This window comes from Microcebus murinus, chromosome 9 (assembly GCF_040939455.1).
Source record: "Microcebus murinus isolate Inina chromosome 9, M.murinus_Inina_mat1.0, whole genome shotgun sequence".
In the NCBI taxonomy this organism is placed as follows: domain Eukaryota; kingdom Metazoa; phylum Chordata; class Mammalia; order Primates; family Cheirogaleidae; genus Microcebus; species Microcebus murinus.
In genome coordinates, this window is record NC_134112.1 from 24,731,594 (window position 1) to 24,759,395 (window position 27,802).

At 35.9% G+C, this 27,802-nt stretch overlaps 1 protein-coding gene across 1 annotated transcript in view; it reads left to right on the plus strand.

Annotated features, from left to right (window-relative positions):
* Window positions 1-27,802, plus strand: part of HIBADH (3-hydroxyisobutyrate dehydrogenase) — a 110,688-nt gene that overhangs the window by 77,187 nt on the left and 5,699 nt on the right. Inside the window, exons 5-6 of the mRNA XM_012773387.3 lie at window positions 16,832-16,965; window positions 21,339-21,415. Coding sequence (XP_012628841.1) covers window positions 16,832-16,965; window positions 21,339-21,415 — 211 coding nt within the window. The remainder of the gene's footprint in view (window positions 1-16,831; window positions 16,966-21,338; window positions 21,416-27,802) is intronic.

Consider the following 27,802-nt stretch of genomic DNA (forward strand, 5'->3'; position numbering starts at 1 on the left):
AGTTATGTTAGGACAATCAACTATTCAGCAAATCCCTACTTGATACCATACACAAAAATAAATAGCAGATAGATTAAAGAACTGAGTGTTAGAAATCAAGATCTATAAGAAAACCACAGAAAAGTAGAAGAGAATATTTTCTTAATCTTAGCATGAAGAAAACTTTCTGAAGCAGGACACATTAAAACATAAGGAGAAACATGTAACAGAGCCAAGAATTAAAAAAAAAAATCTATGTGACAAGGTACAAAGTTAAAAGGCAATGAAAGACCAAGGAAAAATATTTTTAAAATGTATAATAGAGTAAACATAAAAGTTTATTGCAAGTTAACAAGAAAAATACCAAGAAATCAGGAGAAAAATAGAGAAATATGTGATACGCAATTTATTGAAGAAGAACCCCAGTGACCTCTGTGAAAAGATATTCTACTTGGCTAGAAGAGAGAGAGTAGTAAGTATTGTGTATCAAGCATTGCTTACTTAATCTTTCACAGTCCTGTAAAGTGAGTTCATTTAACAAGTGAGAAAATTAAGTCTTAGAATTAGTTAAACTTACTGGTTTACATTTTTGCAGACACTGTAGCTTATGGAAGTAATGGAATATTTTCTCCATTAAATCAAAACCCTTCCTATATTCTCATTCTCATAATTCATGATTATCTTTTTTTTTTTTTTTTTTTTTTTTTTTTTTGAGACTTGGTCTTCCTCTGTCACCCCAGTGGTGGTATCATAGCTCACTGCAACCTCGAACTCCTGGGCTCAAGGAATCCTGCTTTAGCCTCTCAAGTAGCTGAGACTACAGGGACACACCACCATACCTGGCTAGTTTTTTCATTTTTTGTAGAGATGGAGTCTCATTGTGTTGCCCAGGCTGGTCTTGAAGTCATGGACTCAAGTGATTCTCCTGCCTTGGCCTCCCAAAGTGTTGGGGTTACAGACATGAGTCTGTAATGGCCACATCTGGCCAGCAATTATCTTTAATATTAATTTTATTTTCAGAACCTACTTGAAGTTGTTAATTTAGTACAGTCCCTTGAAGACAGAGGACAAGGAAAGAAATTCAGTCTATTACCTTTGATCATGTGACCCTCTGAGAGGTTAAGCTTTCAAGACATACATATACATACATGTGGATTTGACTTGAAAAGATAGACATGATTTTTATAAGGATGTGTTTCTATTTTACTTTGGCAAATACTGCATAAATCATGTCTCTAGGTTTTGATTTGCTGGACACTTTAAAATGTGTAAACTTCCTGGCATAGTATTGAATTGCCTTTCAATTAATCCAGTTTTTTTTTTGAAGCTTTATAGGGAATCTGTCAATCTCTAATTCATTATTTTATCAAATTTGGTTTCTTTATCATTTTTTCTTTGATAAGAGAATATTTTCATGAACTGTGGAATTATGTGTGTATGTATACAAATGTATTTTTAAATTTTGTGGGTAAAAGATTTTTTTTTCTTTTATGTCATCAAGATATACTCTTTTATTTTTTTTTTTTGAGACAGAGTCTCGCTTATTGACCAGGCTAGAGTGAGTGCCGTGGCGTCAGCCTAGCTCACAGCAACCTCAAACTCCTGGGCTCAAGCAATCCTTCTGCCTCAGCCTCCCGAGTAGCTGGGACTACAGGCATGCGCCACCATACCCGGCTAATTTTATATATATATTAGTTGGCCAATTAATTTCTTTCTATTTATAGTAGAGACGGGGTCTCGCTCTTGCTCAGGCTGGTTTCGAACTCCTGACCTCGAGCAATCCGCCCGCCTCAGCCTCCCAGAGTGCTAGGATTACAGGCGTGAGCCACCGCGCCCGGCTAAGATATACTCTTTTTAATACTTTTGACTCTCTTTAAGTACTGTAATGGCTTTCTGATATTACAGTGATCAGAATTAATTAGTACTTAATAAATTACATCATACAAATTCCCATGACTTTCTTCAACTTTAACAAATTAGGAAAAAACATTTTTTATAAAATGTTATTTATTATTTCTGAGTCATTTTCTACATTATGAGACTTCACCTCTTTCTGGCAATTTCTTACTATCCATTAAATGGCTATTATGTAAACAGCTCATGGTCTAGGGAAAGCCAACAAGTAAACAGCTATAATAGAATGTGATATGATTGATAACAGGAGTATGAATCAAGTGCTTGAGGAAGATGCACAGATGAGCTGAGTTCTTTATCAGGTGGGGCTGAAAAATTACACTTGAGCTGAACCTTCAAGAGTAAGTGGATTTCTGCCAACTAAGCAGAGCCTAAGATGGATATTGGAGTAGGAAGTGAAAGTGGATACAACATACTAGGAAGAGGAGACAGCAGAGTGTGGAAAGGCAAGACAGATGGAAATTCCTTTTTTATTTTGAGACAGTCTTGCTCTGTAGCCCAGGCTAGAGTACCTGGCATCAGCCTAGCTCACACCAGCCTCAAACTCCTGGGCTTAAGTGATCCTCCTGCCTCAGCCTCCCGTATAGCTGGGACTACAGGCATGCACTACCACATCAGGCTAATTTTTTCTATTTTTAATTGTCTGGCTAATTTCTTTTTATTTTTAGTATAGACAGAGTCTCACTCTTGCTCAGGCTGGTCCTGAACTCCTGACCTCAAGCAATCATCCCTCCTCTGCCCCCCAGAGTGCTAGGATTACAGGGGTAAGCCACCATGCCCAACCTGGAAATTCCTTTTTTCTATATAAGAAAAAGAAGTAGTAAGTTGATTTGGCAAGAGTGTAAAACATTGGGAGTCAGGCACCAAGAAATGAGTCCAGAAATGTGAGCTGAGACTAGTCTTTGCAGGACATTGAAAGCCCTGCTAAGGAATCTCTTTAAGTAAATTAGAGATGTGGAAATTTTCAAGCAGAGAAATAAGATGAATGGTTCCCACGGTCTTGGTGAGAATTGGGTTCAAGGAGTGCAGGCAGAGGAAAACCAGCTAAATAATTGTGATATTTTAGTTGAGAGATGAACAGAGCCAAACTAGGGCAGTAACTATGGGAATGAAAAGAAAAGAACAATTGGAGAAAAATAAAATGTGAGTTTTCGTCAAGATAGTAAATTTATGTTTTGATATACCTGTTCTGCTTTAAGCACATGAAGGTAATAGGATATAAGAGAAAAATGTTATAAATAATAGGCAGTTGTGCTCAAAGATAAGATACACGTCTTCGTGGACCAAAAATAGAGCAGCAGTATAGCATATTGTGTGGCTGTAATGCCATCAGGTAGCTGAGTTCTGGGTCCAAAACTGGGCAGTAGTGGCTGGGAGTTCTATTCCTGAGTAAAAGGAGTAAAAGTAAATCTAGGGAGAAAGACATAGAATATAAGAAATAGCTATGAACACAAGATGATTTTAAGAATCAGTCATAAACTTTAAGTATTGAATACTTTATGTGCATAGCTGTGGACTGGGCCCAGCCTCATAGGCTGAAGACAGGAAGCTAAAATCTGCTGCTGACCATTGCCTTGGGCTACATTTTTCCGCAAGATTTGTATCTTAAACATGAGAAGTCACAATTACAGTGGTAAGACCAGACATTGAACCAGGCCACTTGCTGGCTTCATGATGATCTACAATATCTCTAATATCCCCATAAAGCAGGAGCTCCAACCCACCAGTGTAAGAACCAGTCCTAAGCTGGGGACTTGGGAGGCCAAAGAGACAACTATAAAATCATATACAGGAAGAGGTGCACACAGACAGCCAAGGTGGGAGGTGGGGGGTGGGAAATAAATAAAAAGTTTCTCATTCAAAATCCTGAAGACCAAAATTTTAAACATAAAAAAAGAAAAAAGTCAACAAAAATAACCTTACCTAAAGAATTGTTAAATGATATATTTCAGTAAGAAGAAAAGTAAATCTAGGGAGAAAGACATAGAATATAAGAAATAGCTATGAACACAAGATGATTTTAAGAATCAGTCATAAACTTTAAGTATTGAATTTTAAAAACCTGGTTTTGTATATATTTAAAAAATAAGAAGGTAAAACTAAAACTGGACAAGAAGATTTGATTTGTTTATGGGATGGTAGAATGGTATTCCCAGGTTTAAAGCATGCAAAGGTTCATACCATGTTTGAGAAGAGAGTAGAAACACTGAAAAACTTTAGATGTTATTAAAAACATTTATAGTTAATTATGTATGTTTTAAAAAATCAAGGGTTACCGTTAAGAAGAATAGAAAAGTAATCCATAGCTTACAAAGCCCCATGGGGCTAAAAAGGAAACTTAGCAAACTTTTATCAATCCAACAGAAGGCAGGAGAGAAGGAAAAAGAAATTGAAGGAAAAATGAAAGTGAATAGTAAAGACAAAATGATATGTTAGAAATAAGTGTAATCATAATAAGTGTCAACAGATTAAATTCACTTTTCATCAGATTACATTTTAAAAATTCAGCTGTCTACTCCTTATGAGAGACATACCAACGCATCTAAAAAAAAATTAAACACAAAGGGGGAGAAAAATGATCTACTGAGAAAGTATTAGAAAAAGTAAAATTTCACATTAGAATCAACTGATATTAGTAGACAGATACAGAAAGGTGAAAAGGAAGACAGATGACTCTAAAGTAGCATTTACCATGGCACAGCCTCTGAGAGATCTAATTCTGAAGAGGTTATTTGAAAAAAAGAATTTAGTGAAAAGTTAGAGAAATGGTGCATTCTCTGTCTCCCTTTGGGTATATTCAAGGTGCATATTTGTATATTAAAATAAGTTCTTAAGTCTTTAGACATCTGTTTAACTTTGTTTGTTAGACCACAAATAAACTTTGTGGTATTTGACCACAAAACCTTTAATCAATTTGAGGGATTTTTTTTTTTGTGGGGGGTGACTCATATAGGTAGGAAATTAGAGGGGTAGCTTTCAAATTGAAAGAAACCAGGGTTTCAGTGACTAGAATTGAAGGCTTGGTGCTGCTCTCTACTTATCTGTCTTTATTGTCTGTGTCTGCTATGCTCATCATGGCAGCCTCATTATGTTTTACTATGGACACTCTTCATGTAAGCCTTCAGCAACCTTAGCTTAGCAGTCCGTGGCAGAACTCTGTTGGCTTTGTTGGATTTGCTTGGCTCCCGGTTTGGCTGTGAGAATGAGGTGCCCTTATTGTCCATGAGAACAGCCCTTTGGCGGAAGGGGCAAGATTTGTTATCAGGAGGAGGATGGGAAACCTTATCAGAAACAAAGCAAGTATAGCTATAAATTTATATCACTGTAAATACTCATTAATATTCTGTAGAACTACTGTTCTGAAGAGCTAACCTTGGGAAATGCTGCCACATAGAGTTTCTAGTATATGTGGGTAGTGGTATTAATATCTTAACTGAAAGTGGACATGCAGGAGGAAGAACCAGTTTGGGGTCTGTTCGAGGGGAGGGTAGGAGGATAAAAGTTGTTTGAACATGTTGAATTCATTGTGCTTCTGAGGGCCAACAGTAAGAAATAGTTATGATTAGTGAAATTTTGGCCTGACTCTAGGCTTGGAACTGACAGGTTTACTCTTGCGTTTGTAACTGAGTGTACTGAGCAAGTGTACTAGCTATAGGCTGTGCATGTAGTCAGGAGGTAGGTTGTGTTAAGGGGTGAGGCAGGAGAAGACCATCATCCATGATAAGTTGATGTATTTGGCTTATTCTTTACTTAAAAAAAAAGTAGGGCAAGAAATGTTCCTTTCTGCTGCGATTAATTCTCATGAAACTAGGTGAAGAGTTCTTCCCACTTACATCATCACCATTCAGCAGTGGTTGCCTTTATCACAAATACGGTCTCACAGCATTGTGTAAAAATATAATATTTTAAAATTATTCCTCATGGGAGTGTTTTTCTACTCAATAAGGAAACAGTCAAGTGGAATCCAACCCTGTGTAAAGAAACAGTAATATGTCCTTTGTCCTCATGCTAACCTGATTAGTTACCCTTCCTTAATGTTGTGTTATGCACCATCAGAAATGGTTGCAGAAGGGTATGTGTTTGCAGAGTAGATCACACTCAACTCATATGTTAAAGTGGCCACCTCTCCAACTATGCCTCCCAACCCAAAATATGAAGAATCCACATTCTCAAGAGATTTCCAAGTGGGTTTCAGAGACAGTGCTTCCTGGTTAGCCAAGCATAGCTTATTAGCACAGCCTTCTCTTAATATTTAATTTCTTGCTCTCCCCAGTTTACTGCTGGGTTATCATCTTGCCTTATGCTTATCCCTTCTTACTCTCTACCCTCTTTTCTCTGTCAGCCATCGCTTCTTTTTACCTATCGACAAACTTAGAACTCCTGTGAACAATCAATTCTCTATAAAATAGAGGGCAAATGATTACTGTGCCTGTTTTTCTTCTCAAGCAAACTGGAGGCGGGGGAAACCCAGAGGGGTATGGAATATGGTGGTAATAGGATTACTCAGAAATTGGTTATTAGCCTTGTTTTACTTTGTGAGATTGCCGATGCTGAATGAAAGGAATGTATATGAAATTTCTAGGAAAATATCCAATTCCTGTCACAGAAAATGTTACAAATTATACAACTCCTAAAGAATAAAATAGAAGGACATAAGATTGCAAGCTGCAGGTCTCTTATTTGGCTTTTTAAAATGATTTTTAAAGCTGAAAGATATATAATTTACAAGATGGAGTTTTAAAAATCATGTTCTTCAAAGACATTCAAGTTAACTCTCCTTGGGCTCCAGATGTTTAGCTTTCAGGAACCGAGAGTTTTATTATAAACCAACATTGTACACCATCTTAATCTGGAGTGAATGTCAAGGAATTGCTGTTTAAAGTGATTTTCACTATGAAAGCAAACCATTTCGTTCTCTGATTTACCCCTCCCTCAAAAAATCCCACTCTGCATTTCTGTCTGACGGCTTCTGTACTGTAGTGGTCCTTCTCAAGCCAGCCCAGCTCTGTGCGGAACATTCTGTTGCTCTTTCAGCATAAGCAGGTCTATTGTGATATTTATCTGAATTCAAACAAGGCTAATTAAAAGAGCTGCTGACAGTTGTTGTGATCTGACTTTGACTGCAGCTTGATGGTCATTATGGGTAAATAATGAACCAGGTCTGCAAATGTAGCAGCTGCCAACTTGGGATAGAAGAACGGCTATTGCTTCCAATTTAAGGATCTATCGACCGCTTCTCTTCTCCCTGCAGATCTTCTGCAGAAAACTAATGTTTTCTGCTGCTGTGTATTGTGGTTTCAGCTGTTTCAGATATAGCCTATAATTTCCTTCTTTAATATTTAACTTAGGACATTATTAGCTTTCAGAGTTAACAACTTTTCTATTTTGAAGAAGTTCAGCTTTGTCCTTATGATGCCGTAACTAGCTAACCAGGTACAGTTTATTTATATGAATTTAATTTGTGTGTTATACAGGAAACAGCTAGTCTGTAAGAGCAAGGTACAGCTTTATGAAGATGTTTCACAATCCTATGTGGATGCCTTTTTATAAAAAGAGATAGATGCATGTCCCTTGCTTTTGTTTTCTTAAAGATAGTCAGTGCTTACCAAATCTCAGTTTTGAGTTTTGTTCACCTCATCAATGGTTGATGAAATATTTTTATGCAAAACTCTATCAATTCAAAGGAACTGCAGTGACTTTCATTAAAATGCAATACTGAATATATTGTCGCTCTATCATGAGCTTTTGCTTGTCCTATTAGCAAGTAGGAACAGGTGCATTAGGTAAGAGCAAAGGCAAATTGCATTCATAGATTAATATACTTCCCTGCAGATTTCCCACACTTATAAAATTCAGTTTCTGGATTTAAAAGACACATTCTAGAATTTAACACAAGCCAGTACTTAACAACACATCCCTAGCATTATTCAACTGCCATTGAAAAGACTATCTGCATTATGTAAAGTCTGAGGATACAGTGGTGCTTTGTGCATAATGCAGCACAGCTTCGAGATCTTGCTGAGAGGAAATGATCCCAAACATGCCCCTGAAAGACAAGTCTTACTTCGAAAAATAATGATGAAAAATTGCTTATTTCTCCATATATTTGTGTCTTTGTTTATTTCAGGAAAAGCTAACTAAACTTTGTTTATCTGACTCCAGAATAGTGCTGTGAGTGTTTTTGCTTTTCTGATTCCAGCTTGGATAATGCCAGAAATAGTGTTAACAAGGGGTTATGTTATGCTGGCTTATGTTAAACCAGATCACCCCTAACATGTGCAGAGCCATTCATCTGTGTCACCAAAACCCAAGAGAACATCTGACGTGGACTCTGAAACAGAAACAGTGATCACTTACAAATCAAACATGGCACGCTCTAAACTGATTGTGCACGGCAATCTTTTCTAGAAAGGACAACTAATTGAACATGATAAAGTGTAAAGTTAATTAACACCCTTAAATTTGTTGATTACTTTCACGGGATTATATTGTTCGTTGAGTAGCAGCTTTCTGTCCCAGCTGTCGCCTTTTTCAGCAAATGCAGCGAATGTCGCTGGTAAACAATAGAGACACCATAACAAGTCGTAAATGGTCCCTGTGACAGCAGCCCCTTGTGAGGCTGCATCTGTAGAAAATGATTAGAACAATTGCATTTTAAAGACAGCTCACATTGTAGCCCAAGTCCCATTGGTCCTCTTCTTGATCTCTTCTGATGGCAGACTGGTTAAAACATTTAAGTTCTTTTGAGTAAATTAAGTGATTTACTATGTTTTGCTATATATCAGTGAGAGTGCTTTGGTGGCAAGGTTTATACAGTATTAAAGACAAATATAATTTGATTATACTTTTTAGCTTTCCATCTCTTTCCTCTTTGGATTTGAAGCCTTTTTTCCAGTAGTCATAGAATTGAAAATAATCTCCTTATTTGTGATTTGTAAGTGGTTATTCTAAGTTATCAGCACTTGAATCATGGTTTATCTATCATAATTCCATGGTTCAGTTTTTCAGTAAAACTAAATTCCAGTTTTAGCTTTTTGCTACTATTAGGCCAAATAGTTTAAGCTGTGTAGATTTACTTGTTATATTTAAACTTTTTATAACATTTTTATAACTGTATGAAATATCTTTCCACTGTATTCTTTCATTTGAGCTTCAAAGTAAGTATGGCAAGTGTTTTAATTACCATTTTCAGATGGTGATACCAAAATTGAGAGGTATTATCACCTGTCCAAAGGGTGTGTCTTTGAACTGTACTTTTACGCCAAGTCTCTTACTCAAATCACATTTTGTAACTCTTCATAATAATGTCTCCATATGTGTGCACTTACGCTTGTGCATGTTCACGCAACAGTAGGTGAAAATGCTGTTACCACATGTGGAGAATCATGCTATTCCAAAGTTGAGCCTTTTTCTTTAATAATTGGCAAATAAAAATTGTATATACATGTTATCATGTAGAACATGTTGTTTTGAAATATGTATACATTGTGGATTGGCCAAATCAAGCTAGGTAATATATACATTAACTCAATACTTGTGGTTTTTTGTGGTGATGGTGAGGGCACTTAAAATCTACTCTCTTAGCAGTTTTTCGACAGTATAACACGTTGTTATTAAAAAGTTGAGCTTTTTTTATAAACTAGAAAATGTGTTAAGTCTTAATTAGTATTCTTGGTCATTTTATTAGTTAATTGATTTCTTCTCTGCCTACCTTCTAAGAAGAAAATTATTATTTATCAGACATATGCTAAGATTCAAACAGCTCATGCATGTAAGAATCTTAAGAAGACACACCAGAAATATCATTGATTAGAGTAGTATAAGTGCTTTATTAAAGGTAACGCCGGGAGCATTCTAAGAGTAAGGAAAGGGGGTCATGGTTGTGAAATACTCCTCAGAGTTGAATAAGTTGAGTCTTAAAAGACAAGCAGGAGCCAGGCAAAGAAGGTTGGGAAGAGGATTTCATATGAGGGAAAAGCCCAGGATAGGCATGGATGCATGAAAAATTCTGCACATTCTAGCCACTGCAACTGGTTTTCAGTATGCACAGAATGGCAGTTTTTGTTGCAAGGAGTAGATGAGGAGTAATTGGGATTACAGACAAAAATAAAGATTATAAAATCAGAAAGCAAAGATTAAAAAATCAGAAAACCAGAAGGAGAGAGAAGACAAAGTCCATTGGCCTCCTATAGTTCAAGACAAAAGGGAAGATAAAGTGAGTTATGAAGTTCTCCTTTTTGCTGAAACATAAATATACAAGTACTTCAAAGAGAATAACTTTTACTTAGTGGGAAAAAATAGGAACTGTGAGACTATATACTCAGAAATGCTGAGTAGTAGTGAATAACATTTTCAACTGCTGGTTATGTTCATGTTAATTCATAATTTAAGACATAAGCCTATCCTAGCTCTTAAATCAATTAAAACTACCTAAAGATTGGGAGATAGATAAACATAAATATTAGAATGAGATGATTTATGTTAATTTTTAAACTTTATTATAGATTCAAGGCTATGATTAGCCAGAAAAGGCTATAAAGCAAGAACCGAGTTTTAGTTCACCTTCAAAAAAATGTCATTGCTTTTCATGTAAAACTGTGAAAAACATTGTCCATTACTTCACTTACTATCTCCTGCATACATTACAAATGAGAATTTTTAAAAATATGTAACTCAGTTCAAGGCAAAGATATGCTTTCTTGAGGCTGCTTTATTCCTCTCCCAAATAGGGTTTGCCAAGACTTCTAAGATATTCAGATCTGTATTTGAAATTCATTGTGAGATCTGATCATTTCATTTTTTTATTTGTTCTTAATTCTGATTTTTTTAATTGACAAAAATTGTATATATTTATTGTGTACAACATGATGTTTTGAAATACATATACATTGTGGAATGGCTAAAATGAGCTTATTAACATGCATCACCTGACATAGTAATCTTTTTTTTGTTTTCTGGTAAAAGTACTTAAAATCTACTCTCTTAGTAATTTTCAAGAATATAATAAATTGCCATTAACTATGGTCACCATATTATACAATAGATCTCTTAAACTCATTCCTTGTTAGTCCTGATTTTCTGTTTTCTATTAATATTTTATTCTGATAAGCAAACTCAAATTGCAAAGAGAAGTGGAGTATCATTTACATTTAAATAACAGGTAGAACTTGGTGTCTATATGTAAGACATACCAAATTACTTGTTCAGTTCATGTTAAACTGCTCTGAACCAGGTTTGCAAACGGATTCAGAATACCCATATTCTTATCAGAGTTTTTATAAGCCTATCCGCGGTTAACAACAAGATCATTACTCTTTGAGAACAATTTCTTGTTTCCTTTTTACCCTTTCTCTTTCTGAGAATTCATTATTCTTTCCATGACGGAGGTTAAAAAATGGAAGGAAAGAGGGAATCAGGATTTGGTGATTGTCCTCATTCATCTGACATTTGGTATATTGGGTTACCTTTTGGCATTTTCTTCTGGGTATATTATCTCTTTTCCCTAATTATGTTTTAGACTTTTTGAGGGCAAAGGCTGTTTTATGTCTACCATGACCTTACATTTTGGACTTTTTGGAATAAGTCATATTTAAGATATTCTCCAAATATAACAGAAAATAGGTCCTGATTTTTGATTTAGAAAATATGCTTACTCATCAAATCTTTGCACCTAGCACAGAAGTCTAGCAAGTTGTTAAAGGCACTGAATAAATATACTTGCTGATGATATTTTTCTTCTTTGACCTCTGTAAGGACTATATTTATACCTCTTTAGTTGCATGCATCTGTCTTTGTCATTTATTATATATATGTATATTCCTTATCCTTTATCCTACTGCCAATCCCCACCCCCGCTAAAAATCATAAGCACAGGATTTCAAACTTCTTGAGGACAAGGACTATTTCTTCCTCATTCCCGAGGTTGAGAACCACTGAAGAATGGATCTCCAGTAATCAAATTTTTGATGACAACTACAAGTAGGAGTGGAAGGAAAGAAAGAAGATAGTTTAGCTAATGGAGGCTTCCTTTGTTAAGAGAGAGAAAGGGGCTGACTTAGAGACTTTATGATTAGATTTAAAAGTGCTTCTTCACTATAAGGCTGATTGAAATCAAAACAGACTATCAAGAGAAGTGATAGATGTTCATGACTTTAAAAGCAGGTTAGGATGTTTGTCTTTTATTTGTACAAATGTTCATGTTGGGAATACAGGCCAGAAACCAAGAGAAGTATTCCAATAAACAGGTGGTAATAAATGCTGTGAATAAAACTAGAGCAGGAAAAGGAGATAGAGAGTGATGAGGTGCTGTTCTAGATTGTTAGTTTGAGTGGTCAGGGAAGTCCTCTCTGAAGAGATGAATTTTGAGCAGAGACCTGAATTAAGTGAAAGATACAAGCCATGAATATTTGGGGGAAGAACGTTCTAGGCAAAAGGAATAGCAAATAAATGTATTTGAGATGGGACTATGCTTTACCTCTTCAGAAGCAACAGGGAGGCCAAAGTGCCTAGAAAGCAGTGAGAGATGGAAAGAATGATATGAAACGAAATAGGTGAGGTCGCCAAGAGCCACATCATGTAGGGCTTTGCAGGACTTTGGATTTCATTCTGAGAGTGATGGGAAGCCTTTGGAAGGTTGGGAATGGTGAAGAAATGTGGATGTGGGAAATAGAGTATGGAGGCAAGAGCAAAACAGAAATCAAGTTGGAGCCTATTGCAGTAATGCAGGCAAGAAGTGATGGTAGTGAAAGACAAGGAGAGAAGTGGCTAGATCACAAGTGTATAACTTCTTAGGAGCAGGGACACATGTGATTCATCCTTCACGCCAAAGCTTGCTACAAGGCCTGCTACTTAGTGGGTATCCATTTGTTAAATGGATACAATAAATGCAGATTTCTTGTTTCTTTCCCATATACTAGGCTACCATTGAAAGATTTTGCAAGAGGTCTTCATAGTGATGCAATCTTAACATCACTAGCCATTGACCTCTATAGTACTTTTTAACCTGGGCCAGTCTGCTTCTATTGTTTATAAGTTCATCCCAAACCAGCTAATATTTAGCAAGAGAGGTGAAAATTATTCTAGAGAAGACAATGGCTTGGATAACTAAATAGGAAAACACCCACTTGTAAGCACAAGTTGTAAAGTAGTAAGCCCTTACATTTAAATGGCATTTTGATTTTATAGCATACATTCACATATTCACAGCTAATCTCTGAAGAAATTATTAATGCTTTTCCCATTTTATACGGTGAGACTCAGAAGTTAATTTTTTATAATCACACAGCCAGCAGATAACATATCCTCAAAACCAAATATTACATCTCCAGATCCTTTATTCTTTCTGCCATGCTTATTAATTTAGTTGCCAAACAACTGTCTGTTAAATATATCATGTACTGCAATAGATAATGGGGATGCTGACAAAATAAGACCCCAGTGCTGACCTGTAGACACTTAGAGTCTAATGGAAGAATCAGGTAAGATAACCAAATATTTTAATAAGCTGTGATAAATGCATAATAGAATTAAGCACAGGGTGCATTTTGGTTTTGTTTAAACCATTACTAAAATATAAGGTACTAGCTCTCTGGGAGGCCGAGGCAGGCGGATTGCTCAAGGTCAGGAGTTCAAAACCAGCCTGAGCAAGAGCGAGACCCCGTCTCTACTATAAATAGAAAGAAATTAATTGGCCAACTGATATATATATATAAAAATTAGCCAGGCATGGTGGCACATGCCTATAGTCCCAGCTACTCGGGAGGCTGAGGCAGAAGGATCGCTCGAGCCCAGGAGTTTGAGGTTGCTGTGAGCTAGGCTGACACCATGGCACTCACTCTAGCCTGGACAACAAAGCGAAACTCTGTCTCAAAAAAAAAAAAAATAAGGTAAAATGAATATTTTCCTCAGTATCCTAGCAGCTACTTGAGTGTGCATTCTGTGTTTTCCTATTTTGGAAAATGGACTTGAATTAAAAGGCATGGCAATGTAATACATTTATTGTTAATTATTGATAGACATAAAAGTCTGTACAATGTTTTCTGAAATCTATAAGATGTCTTACATAACTTCAGAGTTCCAGCCTTCTAAGTGTTCTTTTTCAGTTCAAAATGGTTGTATTTATTTTAGGGTAACTTAGGTATTCATTCTGCCTTTGCAATGGGACTAGGCTTGATAGTGGTTTTGGTTAAAGAATATGTATAGGAAGATAGAATTTGGTTCCAAGGAATGCCAGAACTTTAGGATTACCCATTTTGGTCAGACTCTTACATTGGGATGCATGTTATGATAAAATCAGAAATAATTATAATACCACATTGACAGGAGGAAAGAGTGGAACTACCATGAACCTCTGAATTAAAAGATAAATTATTCTTTCTTTTGTGGTCTTTTCTTGCTTAAGTAACTTATTTCTTATTTTTAAAATATGTGTTTGAACAAGTGAGAAAGTATACCTGTCAAAAGACTAACCAGCTGAGAACCATTGTCAGCATTAATTTTTCCTTAATAAATGACTCTCTGAAGCTATTTAGCAGTCTGTAATCTAGATACAAAGCTATTAATCTGTGATGGATAGTGCTAGATTTGTTTGTAAGATTTGACTTAAATTGTCTACTTAATTTCTCTAGGTCAGATCAACAGGATTAGGAGGAAGGGTGGTTATATGGTTTGAATAAAAATAGCCATAGGAATTGAGCAAAATAATTATAAAACATTAATGGCTCACTGTCTTGGTGAAGTAAATTGGAAACTAACAAAATGACAGTCACTTAAATGCTAACATCAGAATGTTCAAATGACATAGATTGGCTAATTCAAAGCATTTTTTTGTAATTGGGTTTTTGTATATAATCCATTCCAAAGTATGTCTGAGGATATTATGAAATAATGCAATTTAACCATATGTGTGAGCATCTCAGTCTTTCAGAACATGTAGGCACTCACTTTTCCAAGAATGTTTGGCTAACATAATCCTGACCTCTTTTGCTTTTAATAATTGGTTAAAAATAGTATGAATCATAAAATAGAAAGCTGCTTGATTTGGCAGTAGCAAAACATCAACAATTTGAATGAAAGGGATCTTTTCATTTGGGCTTTTTTTAATGTATAAAAACTTCATTTCATTGAATAAATTAAATTCCAAAGCAGGTCATTACTTGCAGTTGTCATTCATTCATTCATTCATTCATTCACTTACTTACTTACTTACTTACAAAGTCTCGCTCTGTGACCTAGGCTGGAGTGGAGTGGCCTCATCATAGCTCACTGCAGCCTCAAACTCCTGGGCTCAAGTGATCCTCCTGCCTCAGCCTCCTGAGTAGCTGGCACTACCGGCACACACCACCATGTCTAGTTAATTTTTCTATTTTTTGTAGACCAGGTCTTGCTCTTGCTCAGGCTGGTCTCAAACTCCTGGCCTCAAGTGATTTTTCCACCTTGGACTCCCAAAGTGCTAGGATTACAGGTATGAGCCACCATGCTCAGCCTGTAGCTGCCTAATCTAATGGCCAAGTTTGATTTAAAAAAAAACCTTACAGAACCGTAGTATGGAAAATTACAGTGTCTTTAGTTGTAAAGGCAAAAATTGTACTAACATAGCTCTTTCACATACTTTCCTGGAAGTTTTGAACAACAAAAAAACTAACTTGAAAATTATGAATTAAGATTTCTCTGATTACTAAAAACAGTAATAATACTTTTAGTTTTATTTTATAGTTAATAAAAATTTAGATGAATGAAACTTCTCCCTCCCCTTTTTAGGACAAGTCTAGGACATGTTTTTTGTGCTAAATTCGAAGTTTTTTCTCCAATCATTTGAATCAATGAACATGCATTAAGCCTTTGTTAAAAGCTACTCAGGAGTAGCCAAACCAATATACATTTCTTCTTCCAGCTCACACCACTAGAAATAAATTGCTCAAAATATGTATAGCAGAAAGGAAAAGAAAAATCAAATAATATTGGAAAGTGCACATGAGAATAATCAGTCTAAATAAGCAATAGTTTTCTTTACCTTACAAAACAAGAATCATACCATCTGAAATGCCTTCTTGTTTATGTGACAAAGAGCCAGGTTTCTCTTTTTGTGGATCTCATCTGTAGATAGTATTCGGAGAATGAGCAAGTGAGCCAGAGATTCCCAAATCCCAATTGGGGCAGCAGACCCCTCTGGCTGCTCCTGTGCTGGTCAGGGCCCAGGAAACCTTTTTGTATATTTTCTATTACATAAAATATTATATTTTGTATTACTGAATAGGTTTCCTAGAATAATAGATACATGGGACTAATAAAATTTAATTTCAGGTTCTCCTGTCTATTTGCCACAATTGTGCCAAAATGATTAAGGTGAATTGAGAATGAGAGTACAAGGCCAGGCATGGTGGCTCATGCCTGTAATCTTAGCACTCTGGGAGGCCGAGGCAGGCGGATTGCTCGAGGTCAGGAGTTCAAAACCAGCCTGAGCAAGAGCGAGACCTCGTCTCTACTATAAATAGAAATAAATCAATTGGCCAACTAATATATATGTAGAAAAAATTAGCCGGGCATGGTGGCGCATGCCTGTAGTCCCAGCTACTCGGGAGGCTGAGGCAGTAGGATTGCTTGAGCCCAGGAGTTTGAGGTTGCTATGAGCTAGGCTGACACCACACTCAGTCTAGCTTGGGCAACAAAGTGAGACTCTGTCTCAAAAAAAAAAAAAAAAGAGAGAGAGAGAGAATGAGAGTACAACTGAATATGTATGTCCCTTTTGGTTTGTGATTAACATGAATAATACTTGATTACTGAAATATTTCTTTACATCTTTAGAGTGTTTTACACATGCCTGGCATAAATATAATTTGGATGATTTCATTTGGTTTGGGAATTTTCTCTAATTGTATTATCTATTTAAATATTTTCTTAAAATGTATCCTTTTGTTTCTATCTCTTCCACATGATTCAGGTGTAGGAGCAGCTCGGTTGGGGAACCTCACATTTATGGTGGGAGGAGTCGAAAATGAATTTGCTGCTGCCCAAGAGTTGCTGGGATGCATGGGCTCCAGCGTGGTATATTGTGGAGCTGTTGGGACTGGGCAGGTAACATTTTCACATTACTGACCTTGACTCGATATAAAATTGTCTAAAATTCCTTTCTGTTCCCTGACCACATTCTTATTCCTCTTTATTCTCTTCAATCTGTGGATTCTCTCTTTGCTCAGATTTTCTTAAATTTGAAATAAAGTAGTTTCCATTATTCCTGGTGGACTTAAGCAGATGTCAGCCAATTTACTTATTAAATAAAGATCAAAAGTTCGATTATTAGGATCTTGACATCCCAGTGACTACTGAAATCATCCTTAAAACTGCTTCCATTTGAAGTATACATGTTGTCTGAGCTGCTATTATCCTCCATCTAATTTTGTAATTGTGGTTGACTGTTGAACAACACTGGTTTGAACTGTGTGGGTCCACTTATACATGGACTGTTTTCAGTAAATTTATTGGAAAATTTTTTGGAGATACATGGCAATTTGAAAAAACTTGCAGACAAACCATGGGGCCTAGAAATATAAAAAAATAAAAATTTATAAATTAAAAATCTAATTTATGAATGCATAAAATATAGATACTAGTCTCTTTTATCACTACCTTAAAATATTAACAAAGCTATTATTTATCAAAACTTATGAACACACAGATAATACATGGCACCATTTGCAGTCAAGAGAAATGTAAACAAATATAAGGATCCTGTATTAAATAACTGTATAAAATTAACCCAAGTACATACTGTATTGCTATAATTTTGTAGCCACTTCCTGTTGCTCTTGTAGTCAGTTCAAGTGTTGCCAGTATCCACTTAAAAGGTAGTGTGACATGATGCTAATTATCTCTGTGTGAACAGTGCATCTCTCCAGTAAATTACATATCTCAGTAAAAATTTATCTTTTGTTCTTGTGTATTTTTCATCATATTTAGTGCAATATCATAAACCTTGAATAACACCATGGGATCCATGCAAAGTGCCACTAGTGGTGCTGGAAGTGCTCCCAAGAAGTAGAGAAAAGTTATGACATTATAAAAAAAAGTTGATTTGCTTGATATGTGCTATAGATTGAGGTCTGCAGTTGTGGTTGCTCACCATTTTAAGATGAATGAATACAGCGTAAGCACCACTGCAAGAAAAAAAAAGAATCATGAAGTCATCACTGCAGCTACTCCAGCAGGTGTGAAAACCTTGCACTTTTTGCAAAATACCTTTTTGTCTTGTATTGAAAATGCAGCTTTTATGTGGGTGCAGGATTGCTGTAAGAAAGCAATATCTAATATGCTTACCAATATCTAATATGATTCAAGAAAAAGTGAAGTCATTATATGACAACTTAAAGCAAAAAGAAGGAGAAGGATCTAAAGCTAGAGAATTTAATGTCAGCAAAGGATGGTTTGATAATTTTAGAAACAGGTTTGGCTTTTTAAATAGTCAAGATAATAGGAGAAGCACCTTCTGCTGATTGTCGACCAAGAGGCAGCAGACAAGTTGCTTGTTGCCATTAAGAAAATTATTGAGGAGAAAGGATATCTGCCTAAACAGGTTTGTAATGCGGACAAAAGTGCCCTATTCTGGAAAAAAAAAATGCCTAAAGGACATTTATTAGGAAGAAGACTGAGTCCCAGGGCTTAAGGCAGGAAAGTATAGGCTAACTCTGCTGTTTTGTACAAATGCAGTCAGGATTATGGTCAATACTGCCCTTATCTATAAAGCAGCTAACCCCAAGCCTTGAAAGGAAAAGACAAACACCAGCTGCTAGTCTTTTGGTTGTATAACAAGAAGTCCTGGACAATGAGAATGTTTTTCTGGATTATTTCCATCAATGCATTGTCCCTAAAGTTAGGAAGCACCTTGCCAGTAAGAGACTGCCTTTTAAAGTTCTCTGATATTGGACAGTGCATCTGGTCAACCCAGAGCCCCATTAGTTCAACACTGAAGGAGTCAAAGTGGTCTTCTTGCCCCAAACAACATCTCTAATTCAGCCTTTAGATCAGGTGGTCATAAGGACCTTTAAGGCTCATTACACATGGTACTTATGGAAAGCATTATGAACGTTTGGGAAGAGAACCCTGATAGAACATCTTGAAAATCTGGAAGGATTACACCATCATTATTATAGAAAAAGCTGTGAAAGTCATCAAGCCCAAAACAATAAATTCCTGCTGGGGGAAACTATGTCCAGATGTTTTGCATGAGTTTCCAGGATTTGTGACACAGCCAATCAAAGAAATCACAAAAGAGGTTGTGGATATAACAAAAAAGGTGAGGGTGAAGGGTTGCAAAATATGGATTTTGGAGAAATTCAAGAACTAAAAGACACCACCCCAGAGGAATTAACAGAAGGTACCTTGATGGAGATGAGTGCTTCCGAAGCAGTGCCAGACGATGAGGAAGAAGGTGTAAGAAGCAGCAGTGCCAGAAAACAAATTGACATCAGACAATCTCGCAGAAGGATTCTGATTATTCGGGACAGCTCTAGACTTATTTTACGACATGGACCCTTCTATGATATGAAACTATAGCAAATGGTGGAAGAAGAATTGGTATCATATAGAAACTTTTTTAGAGAAATGAAAAAGCAAAAATGTCAGGCAGAAATGACTACATATTTCCATTAAGTTACACCGAGTGTGCCCACCTCTCCTGCCTCACCTTCCACCTCCTCCACCTCTTCCGCGTCTGCCACCCCAAAACAGCCAGACCAATCCTCCTTTCTTTCATCTTCCTCAGCCTACTCAACGTGATGACATTAAGGATGAAGACCTTTATGATGGTCCACTTCCACTTAATGAGTAGTAAATATATTTTCTCTTCCTTATGATTTTCTTAATGTTTTCTTTTCTCTGCTTACTGTATTGTAAGAACACAGTATATAATACATATAACATATAAAATATGTGTTAATTGACTGTTTATGCTAATGGTAAGGCTTTCAGTCAACAGTGGAAGAGTTAAAAGTTATACATTAGTTATACATTATAGTTATATATTAGTTTTTGAAGATTCCAAAGTTATACATGGATTTTCAACTGCAGGGTGTTGGCAACCCTACCCCCCTCATTGTTCAAGGGTCAACTGTATTTGCTATAGCTCTGTTTGTAGCACAGTCAGGTAGAAGAAACCTATGGACTTTAATCTTTTTCTTGAAAAGGAAATAATTTCGTTTAGAAGTATAAGGTGATTGACAGATAGTGGTGATCAACAATACTGAACTCTGAAGTCAAACTAGTTGTCTCTCTCCCACTCTGAACACACACTCACGCTCCCTCGTTCCTCCTCTTAATGCATTTATCCTAGTCATTAGGACTGTCTTTATCTCACTCAAGACTTGGCATTATCTTGGATTATATTTATTGCCTCTATACTGTTAACTAGTCAGTCTCCAAGCTCTATTGATTTTTGCTTCAGTGACTCTCATTGTTGGCCATTGTGTCCATTCCACACATTACCTGGTTCTATTCTTGCTTTCATTATCTTATGCCTACTTTACTGCTCAAAGAGCCTAATAGGTCTCTGGATGCCAAATTTACCACTGTGCTCAACACTATAACCTAAACCAACTCCGTCAAGATGCTTGTATCATCATAGTACTTCCCTATTCTGAAACTTGGAATAGATCCCTATTTCCTGCCATGTCAAATTGTAACTCTCCACCCTAGCTTTTGTAGCTCTTAACTAGCTCTGGACCCAATCTTAACTATCAAATTTGTCACCATTGCTTAACCCTTTGCACTTGCTTGCTTTTTTCCTCATCATCCACTTAATATTACCCACACTGGATATCAAAGTGCAAAGGGTTAAAACATGGCACATATGAGCCCATTTTTTTTTTAATTTATTAAAAAAAGGAAATTATTTCTTACAGTTATGGAGGCTGAGAAATCCAAGGTTGAGGGGTCACATCTGGTCAGAGCCCTCTTGCTGGTGGGGACTCTCTGCAGAGTCCCAAGGGGGTGCTGGGTATTACATGACAGGGGGTGCTGAGCATCAGGAGTTACTTTCCATACCGTTCCCAGGAATATCCCATGCTCTTCTGTATTTAATCCTTCTTATATTTTTATCTTTTCCCCAATCTCTTGTGCTCTCTTTCTTGTGTGCTTAAATTCTGCCTTGGCCTCTAAGAGATGGTTTCAGGTTCCACTTCCTCTCTGCTCCTGCCTTCAGTGATCTTGTTTCTCTGAACTCCTACTGTTTTTATCTTTTCCTTACAACTTACCACTTACTTATTTTTGTTTGTTGCCTTTTCGTGTAACATATTACTCCCATTTTCCAATCCCTTAAAGACCAGTCCTGTAGTGCTGAGCCCATAGTAGGAGCTCAGTCACCACTGTGGGTTTATATGGAATTTGGCAGGGAAAAACTTCCTCTGAGTTATAGCATGAAAATGAAGATATTTAATATGTACTTAATTTATTTTCAGGCTGCAAAGATCTGCAACAACATGCTGTTGGCTATTAGTATGATTGGAACTGCTGAAGCTATGAATCTTGGAATCAGGTTTGTTAAACACTACATTTTCATATACTAACAATTTTTATGGGCTTTCCTATTTGATTTTCTGATGTTAAAAAAATGAACTTCATGAGAGATAAATGAGTTGATCCAGGAAAATTTGGAAAGTACTTCATTATTGAACTTTAATAGACTTTGCTTATTGGACGAGCAATAGGACCCTGGAGAGCATGAATACTCTTTGCCATAGCCATAAAATGTATTGCCTGTGCATTTGAAGTTATATTATCCTTTTTATATGGGAGCCCCATTTCTTCTATTACGTTGAAATGCAAGAAACACTTTTACTATAAAATTTAAACATACTTTGGCAGTGTTGGGACAAATTTGTATAAAACACAATTTTAATGTATAGTGAATTCAAGTGTTATGCTACCATGTGACTACTTTTAAGTGCCTATTTTAAATATCGTCCTCAAAATCTGCACTAAAAGGGTTCTTGGTGGTTCATTCTCAGTATAAAAACTGGATAGCGTTTGTAAAGCTGCAATTCATATGCATAACTCTTCCTTTTTAATCTGCCTGTGGTTTGCAATAGGATATATTTTTCCATTAAAATAAAATGACATTCCTACTTTGTTTAAAGTGATTCAGGAATTCTGTTTTTCCTATAGATGATCATCCTTTAGAATGCTTAAGGTTAATGTCTTAATTTTAGCCTTTAATCTTTTGGGTTAGGAATGCTACATATGATTAATCACCCAATTAATTTTTGAATGTTTTATATTTCATGAAAATATTAAATATATGTATTTCTCACTTTAGAAAATACTTAATGAGCAAGGTGCTTTATTCAGATGCTTTCTTCACATTTCCCAAAACTGCTTACCAGATATATCACAAAAGAGAGTAATATTTCATATCTCAGCTTTTGATAAAAGTAATAAAAAGAGCTGAAGTGCTTGAGATATGTTTTAAAACATGGTAATGGATTCACATTTCCTCTTAATTACCATATCAAGATGCTGTTGTTTTATTGAATTGCCCTTGTCTCAGATGTTAAACTATCTTGACCTATTAAGTTGTCATGTTGTAATTGAGATAAAAGAGGAATTTGTTTTGCATCAGCGCTAATTGGTTTATCAATATCCTGTACCATTTACATTTTAAAATTGAATGTCTATACGATGATAAGGCATATCTGTACAAAGCCTTAATAAAATAGGTGGTATATAGGGAGATTTTCAGAGTAGTATTATCTGTATTGTGGCCGGTTTTAGGCTATGGGTCACTTATAATTGAAAAACTGGTTAGTAGTAACTTGTTTTCATGTTCATTCTCTAGACTAATTTCATAGAAGAGGAAAATGTAAATTTCTGGAACCCAAATTACATATAAAATTAATTGGTGTTGACAACAGAATTAGTATGCATATACATCTTTAGAATTTCATTTTTATTTTTCTGGATATAAATGAATATATCATGAAGGTAAAAGCATAGGTGAGCCTACATTATTCTATAGTAAAATATACCCCCTTATGTTTGCCAGTTTATTCTGTTCTCTGCTCTTGTCTTGAACATCACTGTATCAGCATGTTCCTTAGGCATAGTGATGTTTCCTTAGGCATAGCGATGTAACCTCTGGCATTTCCTGAATCATTTTCCTGTCAAAACTCTTATTAGATGATCATTTGCCCTTCTAAAAGGAAGTTTTGTTTAGGGTAAGTGCTTGTGAAAGTTCTCCAAACAGCAGCTAATGAGAAACAGTAGGCAAATCAAAGGAATAAAATTTGTACAATGAAGTGAAAACCACTGGCTACTCTAATGGGTTTGTTTTCAAGGAGAAAATGAAAAGTGAAAAAATTCCAAATGGAGAAGTTAAGAGCAGAAGCAATAAATAGAATTCCCCTTATTTTGGCCTTGATCCACTATGACAAAATGATATTCGGAAGTATGCAACTTTTAAATGTTTTAAGTTTTCTAGAACTGTACACATGTACTGATATATATAATGTAAAATATATTTTAGAAGTCTGAATTCAAGGCAGAAACTCACTAGTTTTACTTAAGTGCTAAAGTAATTTATAAGCTTCTAGTGTTCCAAATTGTACTAATGAATTGCTTATTTTCATAACATTAGGATTTTATCACCTTATCTTACCAAGATTCTCAGTGGTTTGAAAGCCCTAAAAATGAATGCTTCTGCTATTGTCTTTTCTCCATGGTTTACAGACGTGGTTTAAAATGACAGGATTGTTCTCTAATAGAGTATAGAGAGCACCACGATTTATTGGGCTTTGCAAGGTGCAAGAGAAAATTGGCATCAGCAAGCATAAATTCCCAAGTAGTAAATTCCCACAAAGTCGTATAGCATCAAAGTGGTTTAGCCGCATTTATATTCTGTTCACTCTGAAGTGAAATTTTTTCAGAGTATTAATGTCAACATTTACAAATTGAGTCACCTATTCCTATGAAGTGATCATTTCTGATTAATTTTATTCTCATAAGTCAATGGTTTTTCTGGAACACAGTTTCCCTTCTTTTAAAAAATAGAAGAATAAAATCTTGCAGTATAAAATTCTTACTGACCCTATGTTCTTTTACAGTAAGTCTTTATGGATGTTAGTGAAATTTTTAAATGTTGTAAAAAAGTGAAGAGTAAAATAATATTGGTATACAATATATTTTGAGATTCTTTTTTATTAGACCTTTCTACTTTCTAATTGAGTTTCTACTTCGGCCTTAGAAGCATAGTTTTATGGCCCTGAAAGTACCCTACTTACATTAGAGAGGATTTGTCCTATATATCATGTAGAAACAACATTGATAATGGGTTTTGTTATTTTGCTTTTATTTTTGCTACACTGGGAATTGATTTTTTAAAAAAATATTATTGGTATAACAAGTTATTTGCATTATCATCCAGGGCCCAGGCCCCTCCAGCAACTACCATATTGTTCTTTCACCAAAAGAAGGTTAACATTTGAACTTCTAGAAAGCTGTTCAAGATGAGAACTTTCCCACCAGTATATTTTGGTTTCTTGTATGCTCCACTTAGATGTTGTCATTTCATTCACTTGATGACTGAACCTCTTAGTTGTATACCCTAATAAATCGCTAAAAGTTTGACCAAATTTCTTAATCAACTTATGAAGTGCCATCATATTGGCTAGTTGATTGTTAAATTTACCACCCACATGACCCAGTGAGACTTAAGATTGTTAGAGTTTGGTTGTTTATCTAGGTCTACATCCCAGCTGTGCTACAGACTTAAGCCTTTATCATTTATGAAGTGACAAAACAATACTATCTATTTGCTGGGTTGTGAAATCTTTTAAAACAGTTCCTGGCACATAATAGGTAATCAGTATGTGGTAATTATTGCTATTTGTGGTTTTGGTGAGGTGGTTTGTATTTGAATTGAATTATACCTTAATGTTTTTTTCTTCATAACACTTCTCACTGGATGGCATTATTTATTTATTTGTTTATTGCCTGTCTTCCCACCTAGAATGTAATCTCCATTGAAGGAGAATGACTGTCTACCATTGCTGTCTCCTAAGAACATACCTGGCAGATAGTAGACACTCCAATGAAGATTTGTCAAATGAATGAGGAGAGGAGTGGGGGTGTGAGTGAGAGGAGAGGAGAGGAGAGGAGAGGATAGGATAGGGCGCTTCTCCTGCCTCAGGGAAAAGTTACCTGGGTGTGTCTTAACTGAGCCCTCCTGGTAGGCAGGCACAGCCTCCTCTTAGCTTCTTTATCATTGTCTCCTTGGCTCCACGCATAGCATCTGCCATAGCAGATCTAAGTAAACACTGGTGCAGGAGTGAGTGATTGATTAAGCTGACGTGGTTTCAGGTGTTTCATTTCCAGGTCTGTTCTTGTGATACATCTAAGTTTTGTGACATAATGTGTTCTTATGTAAAACCAGACAGTATACTTTACAGAGAATATAAAGTGAACAAACTTTTTTGGCCTTTAAAGCCATGGTTATAGTGAAGGCAAATGTTTGGCTTCTCTTTAATTTTTTTACAGTTTATGTGTCATTTTTACTTCTCCCAAAAATTCATTTAAAATTAGAGGTGAGTAGATTTGACACAGTAATGTTTATTTGAGATGCATTATATATGCAGACAGAACAATGAATTTATTCTCTGTTTATATCAGAGAAGATTCCAGCAATTGTAAAGCCACATGCATGCACGCATGCACTCTCAAACCACATACAGTAGCAAGTTATTATGGGGACTGACAGACTGTCATCCTTTTGATGGCTTGAGCTGTATATCTCCTGAACAGCAATGGGGCTCTTATGCAGAAAGTATCATATGTTCCCAGCCAATTTACAGGGAAACAGCAATAACATTTTATCATGGTTGAGAGCCCAGTAGCTGCTTCCTATTAAACTTGCCCTTTCAGATACCTGTCTTGGATTAATTTGTTGATTTCGAATGGAAACTCAGTCTTCTCCAGTGAAGCATGACGTTCTAGGATAGACTCTCTGAATGACAATTACTGTGTATTCTAGCTGGTTTCAGACCATTACAAGCCTTGGGCACAGTGGAAGACAGAGGACTTCAGTAACTGATTTTAATATCATGTCTAATTTTAACTGTCAGTTATGTATGTGCCAGGGAAAGAATCTTCAGAAAGATGAAATGCAAAACACTTCTAACTTGCTCTTTTTAATGATACACTTTGGTGCAGGTGGGGGCAGTAGGAGGGATGCGGAGAGGGAGTAGCCATCTCATGAAGGGAATCGGCACGGTGGGGAAGCGTCAGATTTGAAAAGTGAGCACAGAACAACTGCCACCTGATTTTTTTGTGTGTCCCTCAGGATGCTTCTAAATAGTAATATGTTCACCAAAAAGGGTTTCCATCAATCATTGCCAGTATTTTTCCTCGAACGTTCAAGAAAAATGTAGGGCTTTATAAAGTTAAGATAATAAGCTTTGCTTACCATTTTGGTGAGTTATTATAGAAGAGAGTGTGCATTTTCTTAGCAGTAAAGACTTATAAGCTAATGCTGAGCATAACCTGGTAGATTATAAAGAGGGGAGGAGCTCTGCTGCTTTAAGTGGGATGAGCCAACTTAAAAGAAAATCTAAATTAGAAAGACCCTAAATGATATTGCCAAGGGGAAAAGTGATTGAGGGGAAAAGTAGTGTTTTGGAGTTTCTAAAATATTTTCTCCTTATGGAGCATATTTACACATGTATGTTCTTGAACATTTGTGCTTCGACAATATAGTTGCAGTTACAGCAAATTAACTAGTTGTTAATTTGCAATTTTACTTTTCACAATTATTCCCCAAGCACATTGGCTTTATCTTTTCCTAAGTCATATGCCACAACAGCATACTGATAGCCTAATTTTATTTGAAAGGGGAAAGAAAACATCAGTAGCAAACTACACATGCAACAAACTTGGATCTTTATAAAAGAATGAATGAAACTGTTGGATTTCTCTCTCGTAAACCACAATTAAACAGAATGTATGATAGCTGACTTAGATTGAATCTTCTATATCTGTTATAACCCTAGGTAAACACCCGTTATTATAACATGGGCCACCATATGAATTCAGATACGTGGCCACCCCTTAAAAACCTGATTATATAACATCTATGTTACGTAGTAAGTTCATACATATCCTTGGCTATTCACCCTAGCCCCCTGCTGTAGCATTGGAAACATGTTTTATTGGTCATGATATTCAGATTTGGAAGTAAACAGACATATATTTTGAACACGCAAAGTGGAGAAAAACTTAAACATGCCAAAATGCAGTTTGTTTAACATTTACATCATGAGTGTCTCTTTTCAATGTTTTTCTATTTTTTGAAAGAGGTTGGTTTTAAGAAAAAGTAGAAAGCTTTTATGACAGTTGTTTTATAATGACTCTTTGTATGAAAGAAACCAAATAAATTGCTAGGTATACAGTTTCATTTGAAACTTGATTCACTGATATTTAGCAAAACTGTGCTTCCCAAACTGCATTATGTCTTTAGAATCAAAGTAATGGAGCATTTTGATTCTATTTTTCCTAGGGTCCATACCGAACAGCCGTTTATGCCATCAGCCCAGTGATAGAACAAATGATGTTTCCGCTTGGGCAAGCTTTGTTTTATCAGGATCAGTAACCTTATCAGCAGTTGACCCAGAACTATAATGCATGTCTCTGAATAGATAGCATATGTCACAGCTCTGTGCAGACTTGCTTCATAAGCAAGATTGTCTAATGAAGATTTAATAAATAAGGAAAAGTTTGCAGCAAGAAATGTTTTCTTTTATAATGATAACTTCTCTTAAGCTCCTTTACTACTCATGGCTCATCTCTTACATTATTCTCATAAAAGCTCAAGGAATAAGCATACATATAAATGCATCCACACAGACTCCCATGATGCATCGTTTATCTGTCAATA